The 17,441-nt window shown below is 43.9% G+C and overlaps 1 protein-coding gene across 1 annotated transcript in view; it reads left to right on the top strand.

The window, feature by feature from the left end:
• The window catches only part of LOC135224068 (serine/arginine repetitive matrix protein 2-like), a 145,367-nt gene that overhangs the window by 111,843 nt on the left and 16,083 nt on the right, over positions 1–17,441 (top strand). The window contains exons 2-14 of the mRNA XM_064262982.1: positions 5,019–5,286; positions 5,425–5,498; positions 5,813–5,916; positions 6,281–6,510; positions 6,718–6,840; positions 7,146–7,240; positions 7,827–8,027; positions 8,173–8,331; positions 8,635–8,817; positions 8,939–9,044; positions 16,115–16,240; positions 16,490–16,584; positions 17,045–17,158. Coding sequence (XP_064119052.1) covers positions 5,019–5,286; positions 5,425–5,498; positions 5,813–5,916; positions 6,281–6,510; positions 6,718–6,840; positions 7,146–7,240; positions 7,827–8,027; positions 8,173–8,331; positions 8,635–8,817; positions 8,939–9,044; positions 16,115–16,240; positions 16,490–16,584; positions 17,045–17,158 — 1,878 coding nt within the window. The remainder of the gene's footprint in view (positions 1–5,018; positions 5,287–5,424; positions 5,499–5,812; positions 5,917–6,280; positions 6,511–6,717; positions 6,841–7,145; positions 7,241–7,826; positions 8,028–8,172; positions 8,332–8,634; positions 8,818–8,938; positions 9,045–16,114; positions 16,241–16,489; positions 16,585–17,044; positions 17,159–17,441) is intronic.

Raw genomic sequence — 17,441 nt, 5'->3', positions numbered from 1 at the left:
CGATATCCGGTAGCCGGGTCAATATCCGGTTAGGAAAAGCCCCTCAGCCCCCTTCCCTCCCCTCCCCTCCTCCCACCTTCCTTTTACGGATGTTGCTGAATATTTGAAACAAACGTTTTAAGATCCAGGAAAGTCATCATGAAAGTTCGACAGCTGTTGGAAAAAATATTTCATTTGCCTTCGTGAACCAGTGCTCGGAAGCTCTGTACTTTCATTGCTCGGAGGATGTTTTGCAGAGAGAGAGAGAGAGAGAGAGAGAGAGAGAGAGAGAGAGAGAGAGAGAGAAGTAGTACGCCTTAGGAACAAGGACAGCCTGCGGGTATGTCTGTAGTACCCCGATGTGACCCTGGGCTGCCTACCTTTTGTTTGATGGTACTATGTCTTCGTCTCAAGCATCGAAACTCCCAAACCGATGCCCCTATCTGCTCTCTCTCTCTCTCTCTCTCTCTCTCTCTCTCTCTCTCTCTCTCTCTCTCTCATTTAACATGAACGGCTGAATGCCCTGTCAGATCAGAATACAAAGCTTGATACTGCGTTAATGACCTTGGTTGGTGCAACGCCATTTGAAGATGAATAAACCAATTAATTTGACATAAACTTGAAAATACCATAGTTATTTTCCTCATTATGCCTGTACGCATGCGCCAGCATACTGGCAACATCCTTCTAAGAATTAAGACTGTCTAAAATAAGTTATTCTCCGCCATACTGTTCGTGATAATGTTGGGTCTCTTTCCCGTAAAGGTCTTGTCTATTAAATTTCTTCTTCCTCTTTTCCCACGAGGAACTCCTGGTGGCTGTTTCTCGTATCATTATGTTACCGTTTTTCCCCGACGATTTCTATTGAAAAGAGGAAAAGAATGTGGGTTTAATGCTGCGTACATTTTTAGACTTATCATGCGCACTGCCAAGCTGGAGTATAGCTCTGTTTGTGCACATAATGTGCATCCGGTAATCAAACGTGCGATTAGACGGGCGAGTGCACATGCGTGTATGTATGTGCGTGCGTATTTGTGTGTTTGTGTGTTACTCTGCAAATCACGAGTGAGGCAGTCTCACCAATATGTAGTCTCATTTTTAAACTGCATATTTTATGTTCTTACACATAAACCCTTTAACCTCACGGCTCAAAGTTACGTAACGACTTCGCAAATACCGTCACATGTCATTGACATTACACCAATGCATACGGATTACTTTCACTTCCGAACACAAACCAAGAGCACGTTATTTGCAATTTTTTTTTTTTTTTATTAGTATTACTCGTAATAATTATGCAAAACATTGGTGACGGAGGAATTGACTGAATGTGTAAAGGGAGAGCTTTACTTCATGCCACTGGTCGTGGTTACTAGAGCGCGCATGCGCGCTCCATAGAACGGAAGCACGGACTGCTGGTCACGTCTTAACCACGGCGAGTTTTATCAGACCGATTTTACGGCCGAATTTGAGTGACGATAAAGTACTCGAGGTTTTATTCTCTCTCTCTCTCTCTCTCTCTCTCTCTCTCTCTCTCTCTCTCTCTCTCTCTGGACAGGTATGAAGAAGACGAAGATGCAGTAATGTTAAAAGGAATAAGTGCTCTACGCTTAAGAGGACTCGTGGTCACTTACATAAATAGCTTAGACCTACTTAAAAGGCGCATTGCTGTCAAGTGACTTGGCATTGCTATTGTTCACAAGAGAGCTTAAATAAATGTGCTCAGTAATATATATTGACTTTAGTCTTTATATCACATATGTATATGAATAATGATTATTAGTATAATTGTTGTTCGGCTAGTTTCCTTACTCACTTAGGCCTATGTCTGTTCTGCAATATAGTTTCCCCTATTCCTCTGCTTCACTGAGGAAATTTATTAACTAGCTCACATGGCAGCCCTACAATGGCCTTCACTATTTGGACGCCAGAATTAATAAAGTCAATCAGTCACCCTCCAAGTGCTCGAGAGATAAGACAAGAGACGCTACAGGTTGAGTAGTACTAGTTGTTTAAAGAAGACGACGATAAGAGAGGGAAAATGGAACTTGACGTAAACAAAAGCGGGCGTGATTCTTTTTGTCCTTTTTTTATCTAATCTTAACTCTCTCTCTCTCTCTCTCTCTCTCTCTCTCTCTCTCTCTCTCTCAAGACGTGTGGAGTAGTCTCACGACTTAAATAAATTCAATTCCATAAAAACACGATGGTTGTCGGCTGGTTTAGACCAAACAGGCTTATGCCGGCACGAAACGTAGCCCTAAGGCATGCCCTTAGTGCTCTCTCTCTCTCTCTCTCTCTCTCTCTCTCTCTCTCTCTCTCTCTCCAGGTTAGCACGGTATTGAGCCCGCCACAAGGACCTGTTTACGTGCCGAGCAATGGCAAAAGCAAGCAGGCAGCCATAATGTCGCCGGCGTGCTCGCGACGTGTTTTCGTAAATGCGTGCGTGTCCCAGGAAAAAAAAAAATTGTCGATGTCAGATGTCTTGTGTAGCCGTGAAGGGAAAGGAGTAACAGAGAAGGGGATTATAGTGAAATTGATGAAGGTGAGACAAGGATCAAATGACTTAACGGAGACGTGCGCGCGCACGTACCGCACGCACGCACAGAGAGGGAAGGGAGATAGCGAGATAGTAGAAGCTAATTTTAGCTGACAGGTACGATGTTTTTAGGGCGATTGTGTATGATAATTTCTTTCGCGTCTCATTCCTCCAGTTGCAGTATTTGGGAGAAATCTCTCTCTCTCTCTCTCTCTCTCTCTCTCTCTCTCTCTCTCTCTCTCTCTCTCTCTCGTTGCTACTGCTGCCTGCCTGCCTGCCTGCCCCAAAGGTTGATCCTACACCTGAGGAAGTGCGATCAGTTACCTCCAGGTGTTGTCATGGTCTAAATTCCCAGTCGAAATTGTTGTACTTCTACATCTGTCTTGCAAGCGGTAATGCAAAGTCTGCTTGTTCTGATGGCGGAATGCCTCTCTCTCTCTCTCTCTCTCTCTCTCTCTCTCTCTCTCTCTCTCTCTCTCTTTTATTTGTTGGAGAATGTCTGTTTTTAGCGCGATTGGTCAACGCTCTCCCCGTCAGCAGTGCTGGCAGGTCACTCGTGACATTTCCCGCCGGAGCTGTGTCCACATCGGGCCTTGAAGCTCTTTGGAAAACAGCCTGGCGGCCTGCACGGCGGATTTAGTGGAAAGAATTCGGAATTATTGTACCCCTTGGCAACTCTTCCGGAGAGAGAGAGAGAGAGAGAGAGAGAGAGAGAGACTCTTATTCAGTCGATCATCCAGGATCCTCCTCCTCTCCCCTCATACTCCCCTACCCCCGCCCCTTCCCCCTCTTTCTCTTCCCTCCCACGACCAGAATTCTGACCCTCCAACCATCAAACCAAACCAACCACCCACCCACCCGCCCGCCCGCCATCTCCCTCTCTCTCTCTCTTTTCCCTCTCGATCTCCTTTCTTGCTCACATTGTCGCTTGTTGCTGGATATCTCTCTTATATATCATCTCCTGTCCCCTCTCTGTGGTTCTAGGTCTCGCTATATGGGTGTTTGTCTGTGTACTTGTTTGTATCTTGTTTGTATGGTTTTTTTGGCTGTACCTGTAGGCTGTTTCCCCTTTGAGTTGGGGTTGGGGGTTGGGGGGTGACTCTGGAATGTGCAACCTCCCCTGATTCTCAGCATTACCTTTCCAATGCTGTTGCTAGTCCCCATCTGTATACCCTCACCGGGCCTCACTACAGTTGACTGACTCCCAAGGGCATGACACACACTGCTATGGTAGGTCAGAAGCTTTTAATGAAAATGTCCCCGCATGAACCGGATACAAAATTCACAACAAACAGAAGTGAAATGTGACGCGGGACAGGGAATCGAGGTCACACAGGTGTGAGTTTCCCTTGAACACCTGTTTTGACACTTCTGGACCCGTCACCTGTGCGCGATAAGTCTCATTGAACACTTGGTCTGATTAAGAATTCTACACCGTGGTGTTGTATTTTCCACTATACACCTGCGACTTTAACTATATGTTAACAATTTAGTTTCTGTGATAAATCGTGTATATTTTAACTTGAAGTCTTTGAAATGAAGCCTTCGAACATCCCACAAATGAATAGGTGGCGCAGTTGTGATAAGTTGAACCTTAGGCCTACTCTCTGTCAACTGGTACTACAGGACAAATATCCCTAGTGCTTGATGACGTAGTTCTTGGAACAAAACTTTCATAAAATTCAAAATGTGAAGGAATAATAGTCAGGAATGCTTGTCACACACGCACGCACGCTGATGTTCGTTTTTTTTTTTTTTTTCGTGTGTTTATCACGTTTACGCTGATGCGAAACGTGGCACACATGGTCACCTTTAAACCTGGAGGGAAATGAGATTAGGCTGTGGCAGAGATTTATGCTGTACATTTGGAGAGGGCGACAGATATATGATTAATTTTTTTATTCTCTCTCTCTCTCTCTCTCTCTCTCCTCTCTCTCTCTCTCTCTCTCCCGTCATAAGCATTAGGCCGAACGGGAAACATGATTCATATACTAATGTTATAACCCCGAGCGGTTACTTACCCGAGCACTACTATAAGTGAGGAATTTCATATATATATATATATATATATATATATATATATATATATATATATATATATGTGTGTGTGTGTGTGTGTGTGTGTGTGTGTGTGTGTGTGTGTGTGTGTGTGTGTGTGTGTGAATTTCCTCGGGCAAGTCAACCGCTCGGTGCTATAACATTAGTATATGAATCAGCTGTTTCCCGTTCGGCCTAATGCTTATGACGAGAGAGAGAGAGAGAGAGAGAGAGAGAGAGAGAGAGAGAGAGAGAGAGAGAGAGAGACTTCTTTATTAAGATTAAGTTTCTCACTAGAGAGCTCGAGGTTATTAACAATATATTAAACAGCTGTCTCCCCGTTCGGCTTAATGCTTATGGAGAGAGAGAGAGAGAGAGAGAGAGAGAGAGAGAGAGAGAGAGAGAGAGAGGAGAGAGAGAGAGAGAGAGGATTGTGGCTCACTGTTTAATCACTGCGTTCTTCCTTTCCAGGGTGCAGAGCGGCCTGGCCCTTCTGACGAGCGGCGGGAGTGGCGGCGGCGGCGGTGGCAGCGTAAGCAGCAACAGCAGCGGTATATCGAGTGTGGAGGGCGAAGCAGGAGTGGATGCCCCCGTCCAAGATGCTACGTCCCCTTCGCCTCACAGCGCCCCCCAGGAGGCCCTCACCCTCCTGCAGGGGGAGCTGGTGCCCCACACCAATTTCACGCACACCTTCCTCAAGTCTATCCTGACGTCTATCGACAGCAAGGATCCAGGTAGAGTGTGGGCCTATGATGATAAACCACATCTTCCTTTCGTCACTTTGACTTATCAGTGTTTTATTTAAAAAAACAAAAAAAAATACAGTCAATCAAAGGTTCCTCTGTGTTAGACTTACGGTGTTCTCTTTGCAGTGGTGGCCAACGCGTGGCTCGAGACCTTGTTGGATGTCATAGATTTGCTGCCTAAGGAAGTCATCAAAGACGAGGTAATACTTTCTATATTGCGTTCTTCGTTATCAGGAAATTTAGTATTGAACTTTTTTCTAATGGTATTATTTGAAATGATGACCACATTCAACCCCATATCCTTAAGTCTGTTGATACTTATTAAAAATCGGCCAAAAATAGGCCTAAAAGAATTGGTGTAACTATAAGATCTACCTTATATTTATGTATTCATATATTATATATATATATATATTATATATATATATATATAATATATATATATAGATATATATATATCATATATATATATATAATATTTATAATATTAATAATCAGGTTCTCCTCCTTCCAGATTCTTAGTTTAGCCGTAAGCAAAGGTCAGTCACAGCAGGTGTCTGCTCGCCTCGCAGCTTGCAAGCTCATCGGGAAAATTGCAACTAAATTTGAGCCATTTTTGTGAGTTTGAAACTTTCTCTTTAGGTTACTGAGACACATTTTCCCTTGCTGTTGCATTTTGTGTGAAATTACAGTTACTTCATACTTTAGTTGTAATACAACTATAAATTAATATATATTTTCCCTGTTGGTTATTGCTATATTTTACTGTTTACCTAATGATAATTCATTTGCGTTTATGTATGAATGATATACTGCAATCTCCAAGGATTATATTGATCTTCAAGCACTGAATATTTCACCAGTATTTGATTTGCTGGGAGTAGATCCGTTAGCAAAAATAAATAGGTACCAGGCAAACAGTTGTAATCAGTTATCAGTAAAGTTAGAGCCACTTTAATCATCATTGTTCTGAACTCTCCAGACTGAAAACCGAAGTTGTAGGAGTAGTGCAAAGCCTCTGTCAAGATGTCTGCGGAGAAGTCCGTGGCAGCATGTGCAGCCAGCTCGCTGCTGTTGCGCGAGGTCTTGGCTTGGACGCCACGAAGACTCACATACTCCCCGAGCTCGTGGATTTGTGCTCAGACGAGGAAACCAATGTTAGACTTGCTGGGATCAACACCGTTGTGTTGATGATCCCTCTCTTGGATGATGGTACGTATGGGCTACTAGCTCTACTGATCCTTTGCTGTACACTGATGGTCATTTTTTTGGTCTTAAAGTTAGAAATGCTGTTAAAATGCCTTTTACATAGATGTCTTGGATATCTGCAATACTACATATTCTTGCTTCACGGTGAAATTTTTTGTACAGCATACTCAAATTTTTTACAAAACTACAATTTGCAATTTATGGATACAGAAACCCGAGTAGGGACGTTAGTTCCTCTTGTCCGCAAAGTTTGTGAAAGGGCTCTACGAGTGGAAGATGCATCATTGCCTGTTGCTGCACATCTGCTTGGTCGTATATGTCATGGGCTTCATGGTGAGTTTAATTTTTCCTTGATGAATCATTTCTTGTTTGTGTGATTACATCTCAGTCTAAGTAACGTCACAATAATCCTTAGTTTCCCACTGGTAATAAAAAATGTTTGTGTGATTACATCTCAGTCTAAGTAATGGCAAAATAATCCTTTGTTTCCCATTGGTAATAAAAAATTGTCTTATATGTACATTTTACAACTTTTAATCATGACATGTAATCAAAGGTTTTTATAGTTTACACCTTCACCTTCATAGTGTGCAACATAGGAATGTGTTTGTTGTCATTAGCATCTCTGATTTTTACAGATGAACTCAACGAGGAACAGAAGACATGGTTCTTGAATTTCTACTGCACTTTAGCAAAGCTCGGATTACCAGACTCTAAAAAAACCGAGCTTCCTGTAAGTTTTGGCTGCATGGTTTCATTTGCTTTAAACTTACCTTACATAGTTAATCAGGCCAAACTTTGTCGTTATTACCTTCATTAAAACCCTTCTTGTAAAAGTTTAAGAGCATGATCAGCAATTTCCAGGGAAGGAGATTTCAGAAGTATGCTGTAGCTTCTTAATTAAATAGAATTTAATTTGTAAGCTTTAATAGGTAAGGCTTTTTAGTGCCCTGTAAGTTACAACTTTAGTCACAACCTCTACATAAATGCTCTACAGTATGTAAATTTATTTGCATCACTATCGTTATTATTAGTTTATCGTAAATCTGACTTTTGAAACTAAAAGGTCTTGACAGATTCTGCAATCTTTTCAAGATCAATTGTGAGGATAAATCATTCAGTTGCTCATTTAGAATTATAAAAATTGTTTGTGTGTGTTTCCTTTTGATTTTTCTTAAATAACCCTATATGAGTTTAATGGTTGTTTAAATAAACTGATGAAAATTACAAGATTAGGAGTTGAAAAATAACAAACTTGAGAAAGTAAAGTAACAGGACTTAACAAGTAACATCGCATCCCCTCTCACACCTTTTCCTAGATGCCAGATTTAGTTGCTGAGGTGCGAAGTGGTGAATATGAAGCAGAATGTAGGCAGCAATGTGCTTATAATCTACCCTGCATGGTAGCATTTGCTGGAGGATCCACCAACTATCGATCAAGTTTGCATACAACAGTTTCATCCCTCATCAATGACCCGAGTCAGCAAGTGAGGACAACTGTCGCTGCTGCGTTTCACCAGGTTGGTAATTTCACTTTAGTTGCATTTTGTAGAATTTAATGATGATTCTTATATTTTATCCATGTCACAATTTGCTGTTTATTCCATAGAATTTGAGAGAAAATTTGCGAGCTATTGGTACACCATCTGTTTTTATTATTTTCAGTTGTGTATTTTGGTGGGAGCAGAAGTTGGCATGTTGAAAGAAGGGTTACTGCAGCTTCTGCGATCAGAAAACTTGGACATTTTGTCTGCACTGATGCCTAACTTGCCACATATCATTACTACAATGCACAGACATAATGCAGTAACTCCACAAACTTCGGTAAGAACACAATATTTTGTTTGCACAAAAATGAACCAGTTATAGATCACAAGAACTCCACATTAGTCATGATCCAAATCATGTTTAGATTATTGAGTATTTATGATAAGTATTGATTTTGTCAGTATATATTCATATTAAAATTATACTGCAGCAGGAGTATAGAAAGGGAATCTGTTAACTGTGTTCTGACTTGCTTTCTAAGTACTATACAGTATTGTATATTTTTGTATCATGCTTGTAGTAAATTATTCCATGGTTTATTTTGAGATCACTAAAATGTTACTTTTCCTCCTCTAATAGAGAGAGGACTTAGTGGAGTTGGTGGGAGCAATCAAGCAGGGTGAGGAGACTGTCAGTATAACGAGTGTATGGAGAGTTCACGCTGAGGCACTAACTCAAGCAGCTGCCTTGGCCCCTTGTCTACCTGCTGACCTCATATTTACCCAGCTTGTCCCTCTTATGTTCGTGAGAATGCAAACTGCTGTAAGTGGTGCTGTGTTAGTGTTTGGAAAACTTAAATATAAACTTAAAAATTCCATTTTTCTGTAGTTACAGTTTGACACTGGGATTTTTTTAATGCAAATTCTGTTCTGTTGCCCCTCAGCGACCAATACCATGCAGACTGGCTGCAGCAAGAACTTTACTGGTATATCTCCGTCATATGAGTACTCAAGAACAGCGGGACCATATTAGTAACACTATTGTATCTGGTGAGAACCTTAGAGACCTTCTGTCATATAACTGTATGAGTAATGAAGAGCATATTTACAGCAAAACTGAACTGATAATCTTTATTGTTATGAAAAATGCATGTGTTATGTGTCTATATTTTATATCTAATATGCAGTTAAATATACTATACCATCCTTTTAATCTTATGAAAATCTACATTTTGTTCATGAAACTTACCTGACAGATATATATATACTGTATTTCTGACGTCCGACAGAATTTACAAAATTCGCGGGCACACGTAGTGGGGCGGTCAGGTGGTAGTACCCATTCCCTGCCGCTGGGCGGCGGATATCAGGAACCATTCCCATTTTCTATTCATATTTTTTCTGTCGCCGGTGCTGCAAACATCTGTTTACAGTACCCCTCCGTCTAGGATTTTTTCATTATCTCGCTTAATATTATCTGATTGACTTTTGGTATCGACTTCTGGATTGTTGGATTGGCACGCGGAATAGTGGATTGGTTTTTGATTTTGGATTGGCTTTTCTAGATTCAGTATGTCTGGATCAAGTTCGGGAAGTTACAGAGTGTGTGTGAGGTAGGAATGTAAGGTGAGGCTTCTTAAACCTTCAGTTGATCCTCACACAGTTTGTATGGATTGCAGGGGGCATGTTTGCGTGCTGATGATCGGTGCAATGAATGTAAGGATTTGGATGATGATAAATGGAGGAGTATGAGACCTATCGGCGTAAATTAGAGCGCGATAGAGTCAGGAGGTCTTCCTCCTAAGGGGCAGCTCTACTAAAGGTAAGGATAGTAATCATTTTCCTCCCTTCCCAATAACCCAGTAGATTTTGCCTCAACCTAATCCTGTTTTGTTGCCTTCGGGTCCTATCCCGGGCCCCAGTTGCTGGTTGTCGGAGAAGGTAACACCCTTTCTCTGATTCTAGAGTCTATTCGTGCTCTCGAATCTAAAGTTTTGGCCCTAGAAACCGGCCCAGTGAAAGTTGTGTCAGTGCCCTAGTGTTTTGTGGAGGGGGCGTCAGATCGGCCCCATAATGCCTCTAGGCCTACCTCTAATCGGACTCCAGGACTCAGGGAGTGGGTATGTCGAAAGCCGCAAGAGGGGTTACGGGGGCTCCCCACCGATCTGGCGTCCCTTCGGCAGGCCTTGTTGCTAAATCCCAGGCTGCCAAGGAGCGCGCACGAGCGCGTATCCTGAAAGATTGCTTTTCGTCCTCCGAAGCGTCCTCCCCGCGCAAGGGGTGGAGCGCTCGGAGAGACTCGCGTCCGTTGAAAAGGACTTTTCGCTTTGAGGACGCTTCACGTCCTATGTCTCCTCTTTCGTCAGAGGACGCTTATGAACGCCTTTCCTCCTCAGAAGAGAAGGAAGGCGTTCTACCGATGAGGACGTTAGTTTCCACGCACAGGCGTGTTCACCTGAGAGGCAGATAGCTGTACCTGCTAGAAGGAAGGAGGCGTCCCCTCGCCCCTCGCCTTCTCGCAGTCTCAGTCCTGCCCCTTCTTTTGCTCCTTCGTCACCTACGAAGGATATCCTTGTGTCCCTTCAGGACCAGCTTACGTCGCTGATGGCTCAGAGGACTTGCCCAGCAGCAGTCGAAGTCTAGGCGTAGAAGGAACGTTCGGCTGCCCGGTCAAGAGGACGAAGCGGCCTCATTCTCTCTCAGCTCGCTCGTCTCTCTCTCCGCTTCCGGATCGTCAACGTTCTCGCTCTCCTAGCAGATCTTTTACTCTCTCAGGAGAGGACGCTCGTCAAGACGCTCGGCGTTCGAAGCAGGACGCTTTGCGCTCTCGGCAAGTAGCGGTTGAGGACGCTCGGCAGGACGCTCGGCGTTCTAGACAGGACGCTTTGAGCTCTCTTCAAGACTCTTTTAAGGACGCTCGGCAGGACGCTCGGCGTGCGAAGCAGGACGCTTCTGGTCATAGACAGGACGCTTTTGAGGACGCTCCGCAGGACGCTCGCCGTGTGAAGCAGGACGCTTTTCGAGCGAAGCAGGACGCTTTGGAGCCTGCAAAGCAGGACGCTCGCTCTTCTAAGCAGGACGCTTTTGGCGCTGCTCTTCAGGAAGCTCGCTCTTCCTTTCGAAGGGGAGCTTCGTTTAAGACAGTTAACTTGGCTTCTAAGGATGCTTCTCTTTCGGAAGATGTCCGTGCATCTAAAGAGCAACGTACGGCTGCTTCCGTACCTGTAGGGGATACTTCCAACCAACGGAAGTCTTTATTCAGGATTGAGCCTAAGGGTGGACGTACTCCCTCTCCTGATAGGCGTTCTCAGTTCCTCTTAGGGAGGAAGGGGAGCATAGTAGTCCAGGGAGTTCCGTAGAGGAAGAACAGCCGGTAGCTTCAGCTGTCTCGGACTACAAGGTTCTTGTTAGGCTGTTACGTTCAGCATTCGGAGACAAGTTCCAGCCTACAGCCCCTAGGTCTCCTCCCTCACAACTTTCGTCGTCCAAGACCGTAAAGACCCCTGAATTCGTCGAAATGAAAACGTCTCTGTCGACCAAGAGGGCGTTTAAGAAACTCCAAGACTTTATGTCCAGAAGGAAGGATCAGGGCAAGACCACTTTCGCCCATCCACCCTCTAGACTCGCAGGGAAAGGAGGAGTTTGGTATGAGACCAAGGAGGATGTCGGGATAAAGGTCCCTTCGTCCGCGTTGGGTGACTTCTCCAGTTTAGTAGGACGCCCAGAGGAGGTCTCTCTTAGCGTCGGCTAAGGTGACCTGGACTCCAGTTGAGACTGACCACCACTTGAAGGGTCTTCTTCGTACCCTTAATGTTTTAATTTCCTAGACTGGTGTCTGGGAGTTTTGGACCGTCAGTCTAGAAGTCCTGATTCTCTCAGTCTGGGGGAGGCTGTCCAGCGTGTTGTCATGTATGGACAAGGCCGTCAGGGATGGTTCGGAGGAGCTAGTTTCGAATTTTGGAACTGCTTTCCTAAAGAAAAGAGCATTGCTGTGCAATTTTTACGGCTAAGTCGGTATCTCCAGCTCAGAAAGCGGATTTGCTCTTTGCGCCTCTTTCGGACCATCTCTTCCCCCCAGGCTATGGTAAAGGATCTGGCACAGAGTTTGCAAAAGAGAAGGCGACCAGGACCTCTTGGTTCAATCTTCAAGACGTCCAGCGGTTCCTTCCACGTCAACTTTCAGCAAACCCCCGAAGAAAGTCAAACCCTTTCGCGGGGCACCCCCCTCGAGCTCCCCGAGGGAGAGGTTTTTCAAGAGGAAGAGCTTCATTCAAACCGAAAACCAGCAAGTGAAGATCTCGTCCTTCAGACACCAGTCGGGGCCAGACTGGAATTCTTTGCGGAGTCTTGGAGGCAGAGAGGAGCGGACCTTGGACCCTCAAGATAGTAGAACGGGGGGTACAAGATCCCTTTTCTTCATCCTCCTCCTTTGACTTCGACTCCCAGAGACCTCTCTCCATCCTATCAGGGAGAGAAGAAAAGGGTTCTTTTCGATCTCTTAGACCAGATGGTCGAAAAAAGAGCGGTGGAACAAGTCCTGGACCATAGAGTCACCGGGCTTCTACAACAGGATTTTCCTTGTGCCAAAGCAGTCATCAGGTTGGCGCCCGGTCCTGGATGTGAGCAGGCTAAATCTTTTTGTAGAAAAGATAAAGTTCAGAATGGAGACGCCTCAGTCGGTGCTGGGAGCATTGAGACCTGGCGACTGGATGGTGTCTCTAGACCTGCGTAGGACGCATACTTCCACGTCCCAGTCCACCCTCTGTCAAGGAAGTACCTGAGATTCGTCTTGGACAACAGGGTTTGGCAGTTCAGAGCCCTTTGTTTCGGTCTCAGCACGGCCCCGATGGTTTTCACAATGATTATGAGGAATGTAGCGAAGTGCTCCATTCGTCAGGAATCAGGATATCCCTCTCTACCTCGACGATTGGCTGAATCAGGAGCGTCGGGTCGGAAGGCAGAAGTGTCTGAAGGACCTTCAGTTTACGCTAGCCCTAGCAAAGTCTCTGGTCTGTTGGTCAACACCGAAAAGTCGCAATGCTGGACCCCGACACAGTCCATCGTGTATCTGGGGATTCAGATGGATTCAGTGGCTTTTCGGGCGTTTCCATCCAGGAACGTCAGCGACTGGGGTTAGAGAAAGTCGCAGCCTTCCTAGAGAGAGAAGCTTGTTCGGTGAGGGAGTGGATGAGTCTGCTGGGCACCATTTCCTCACTAGAAAAGTTTGTCTCGCTGGGAAGACTGCACCTCAGGCCTCTTCAATTCTTCCTTGCGGAAGAATGGAAGTCGAAAGGGGACCTGAATGCGATCCTAAGGATCTCCAACGATGTAAGAGTTCACTTAAGATGGTGGCTCGACCCTCAGAAGTTACGAGAGGGCCTCTCCTTAAATCTTCTGAGCCCCGACCTAGTGTTGTTCTCAGACGCTTCCACTGCCGGTTGGGGAGCAACACTAGGGGGGGAAGAAGTGTCAGGCTCCTGGAGAGGGGAACAGGTAGCCTGGCACATCAATGTAAAGGAACTGGCAGCGATATTCCTGTCGCTGCAGTTCTTCGAAGAGAAACTGTCAAGCAAGGTTGTTCAAGTCAACTCGGACAGTACCACAGCCCTTGCGTATCTAAAGAATCAGGGAGGGACTCGCTCCAGACCCTTTTTCTCCTGGCGAAGGAAGTTCTACTATGGGCAGACGCAAGGCACATTCAAGATCCTGACAAGATTCGTGGCAGGAGTTCAGAATGTCAGGGCGGACCTTCTCAGCCGCCGGAATCAGCTTCTGCCAACAGAATGGACCTTGCACCAGGAAGTCTGTCAAAAGTTATGGAAATTGTGGGACGTCATCTAGTAGACCTGTTCGCTACATCGAGGACGAAGAGACTTCCTCTGTATTGCTCCCCGGTTATGGACCCGGGGGCAATTGCAGTGGACGCGTTGCTCTGAACTGGACAGACCTGGATCTTTACGCCTTCCCCATTCAAGATCATGGGGGACGTAATGAGAAAGTTCGCAGCGTCAGAAGGGACAAGGTTGACTCTGATTGCTCCAATGTGGCCAGCAAGAGAGTGGTTCACAGAGGTCCATGGACGTTCCTTGTGGACTTCCAAGAACGTTGCCATGGAGGAGAGATCTACTCAGACAGCCTCACTTCAAAAGGTTTCACCAAAACCTCTCCGCTCTGGTCCCTGACTGCGTTCAGACTATCGAAAAGCTGGCCAGAGCGAGAGGCTTTTCAAAGGCAGCTGCGAGAGCAATCGCTAATGCTCGAAGAGCCTCTTCAAGAGCTGTCTACCAGTCTAAGTGGTTTCTTCCTTCAGGGCATGGTGCAAGAAGGAAGGAATTTCCTCTTCCACGACCTCTGTGAATCAGATAGCAGATTTCTTTCTCCATCTAAGAAATGTGCAAAAATTGGCAGTTCCTACAATCAAGGGTTATAGGAGTATGTTGTCTGCCGTTTTTCGCCACAGAGGAATGGACCTTTCCGACAATAAGATCTGCACGATCTCTTAAGGTCGTTTGAAAACTACCAAAATTCCACAAGCAAGACCGCCCTCATGGAATTTAGATGTGGTATTGAACATCTGATGCTTAGTCCCTTTGAGCCTCTCCATGAAGCTTCTCTAAGGGACTTAACGAGGAAAACGCTTTTCCTAACTTCTCTGGCGACGGCGAAGAGAGTTAGTGATCCAAGCGTTCAGTAGCCTAGTGGGTTTCAAGGGAGACAGCGCTGTCTGCTCGTTGAACCCTTCTTTCTTGGCTAAGAACGAGAACCCGTCTAATCCTTGGCCAAAGAGCTTCGATATCAAAGGAATATCGAGTCTCGTGGGTCAAGAACCAGAGAGCGCCCTGTGCCCGTCAGGGCTCTCAAGTTCTATGTGAATAGGACTAGAGAGATAAGAGGTCCCTCAGGTAATCTCTGGTGCTCGGTGAAGAGACCGGATTTACCGTTGTCGAAGAATGCTGTTGCTTTCTTCTTGAGGGAGGACGTCATTAAAGAGGCTCATTCATCTTGCCAGAAGACTGATATGAGCCTCTTTAAAGTGAAAGCTCACGAGGTCAGAGCCGTAGCTACCTCTCTTGCCTTCCAAAGGAACATGTCTATCAGAGATATTCTTGATAGCACCTTCTGGAGGAGCAATTCCGTATTCGCTCACATTACCTCCGGGATGTGAGGACGATTTACGAGAACTGTAGTTCTTTGGGACCTTACATTTCGGCAGACACAGTTTTGGGGGCTGAAGGTAGCTCTCTCCCTATCCCTTAGCTTAGTTTAGGTTAGTTTATTGTGTTTTGTGGTTGATGGTGAGATCTTCTGTGAAAATCTCCCATTCCATAGTGTTAATATCAGGGGTTTTTTGCGTTAGTTGGTCAGGTGGTGGTCGGTTGCTGTGTTACTGCCATATGTTTGCCTAGATGGTCTTGTCACATTGTGGTCACGCCCCCGTTGACAGAGCATCCAGAGAGCACCAGCACTACAGGTCAACACCTGGCTGGCAACTCTGATAAAGCATAAGCAGGCTTTTGGTGGACAGTAATCACAATAGTCTACTTTGCTATCAGGTAAGGAACCAATAAGATAATCTTTTATTTTATTTTAAATTTCCTAAAAAATCCTAGTCTGTCTCTACCCACATCGAAGGTGTGATTCAGCTATATATATATCTGTCAGGTAAGTTTCATGAACAAAATGTTATTGTTATAATACAATTAAGTTTGTTCATACTTACCTGGCAGATATATATACTTAGAGTGCCCACCCTCCTCCCCTCAGGAGACAAGGGCCATGAATAAATATGAATAGAAAATGGGAATGGTTCCTGATATCCGCCGCCCAGCGGCGGGGAATGGGTACTACCACCTGACCGCCCCACTACGTGTGCCGCGAATTTTGAAATTCTGTCGGACGTCAGAAATACGCTATATATATCTGCCAGGTAGTATGAACAAACTTAATTGTATTTTATAACAATAACATTTTAATGATCTACCTCAAGGCCACCATATCTATCATAACATTACTTTTGAGTTTCAGAAGTTTATAAAGCTGCACTTGAAAATCAGTCATGGTATGATGACTGGAAGGTTAGATTTAGCAATATAATATTAATATTTTTGTCTTTATTTCAGAGTTCTGTGAAGGGACTAGCTGTCATAAACGTATGCTGTTCCTGAATATAGCTACTATGGTGCTTGAAATGTTTTCAAAGTCTTTCTTTAAAACATATTTCTATAGACCCCTGTTATCCTTGCATAGTAAGTAAAACTGTCACCATTTTACTGTGTTGAAGAATGCTAGTATATACTGTATCAAGAAATGTACACTCTATGGAGGGTCTGTTTTTAAAAATGATATAAAATGATACACATAGTTTATCCATCAGTAAATAAGACATATTCTCTTTGGTGATTAATGATTTATTTGTAAAGTTAAAGTTTCATAAACTGTTTAGTAAAATCAACAGCTTTCTGTGTACTGTAATACAAATCTTTGAATATTCACAGGTGATCGAGTTCCAAACATTCGTTTAAAGTTGGTAACCATGTTGCCGCAAATGAAAGCTACACTTTCCTTACCTGATGATAAGACAAGACTTCAGGTTAGTATCATTCTGAATTACCTTAGTGTCATAATTACAGTAGTATTTTTTTTAGTTTTTTTAAACATTTACGTATTTGATTTTATAGATGTAAGCTAATTTCTTAGACTAAACAAGTGTAAATTTGCTAATCTGTACCTTATTAGGAAAGTAAAAATGAGCTGGGTAAATTGTTCTCTTATAGGCAAGTCCTGGCTTCATTTATTGCCTTTTTCTCCCAGTGTGTACCTCTTGATTATTCCCAAGCGTCTGTCCAACTGCTTTTAAGTTGTTTTTGCTCTAGTTTTCACTCCATATTAAGAACATATGCATTATGTCAGCCTTATTAGAATCTAGATAGTTTAGATTAGTATGTACAGTAATATGTCAGATTAGTTATAGCTGCTCTGTTGAAGTTGTTACACTTATATAATTTACCTTCCACAGACCTTAATAATTATGTATGTTCATCCCATTCCAGGAACTTGAAACAGTAGTTGGAAGTCTGCTAATGAGTGAGGGGGACAGAGATGTCTCTGCAGCTATATCTGTTACTATATCTCAGCTAGATAAAATTGAAGTCTGTGAAAGCCAGGTATGATTTTATTTTTTACTTCACTTATTTTATGTTAATCTGGCTAGCTTATTTCAAGCCTTAAGTAGTCAAATTACCATGTTCATATGGTAAACAAAATATTTCTCCTAAGTAGTGGATGACCACATACCTGTACTGCACAGTAAAAAGATCCTGCTACCTTAAAGGTGTTCTTACTTCAGTCAAATGTATTTTTTTTATAAATATTTATGTGGTTACTATTTTTTTACTGAGAGATAAGGCTGTTTAAAGCCAGTGTTCAGCATTTATGAAACTATTTTTG

This window comes from Macrobrachium nipponense, chromosome 10 (genome assembly GCF_015104395.2).
Source record: "Macrobrachium nipponense isolate FS-2020 chromosome 10, ASM1510439v2, whole genome shotgun sequence".
In the NCBI taxonomy this organism is placed as follows: Eukaryota; Metazoa; Arthropoda; class Malacostraca; order Decapoda; family Palaemonidae; genus Macrobrachium; species Macrobrachium nipponense.
This window is presented reverse-complemented; position numbering and strand designations above follow the sequence as displayed.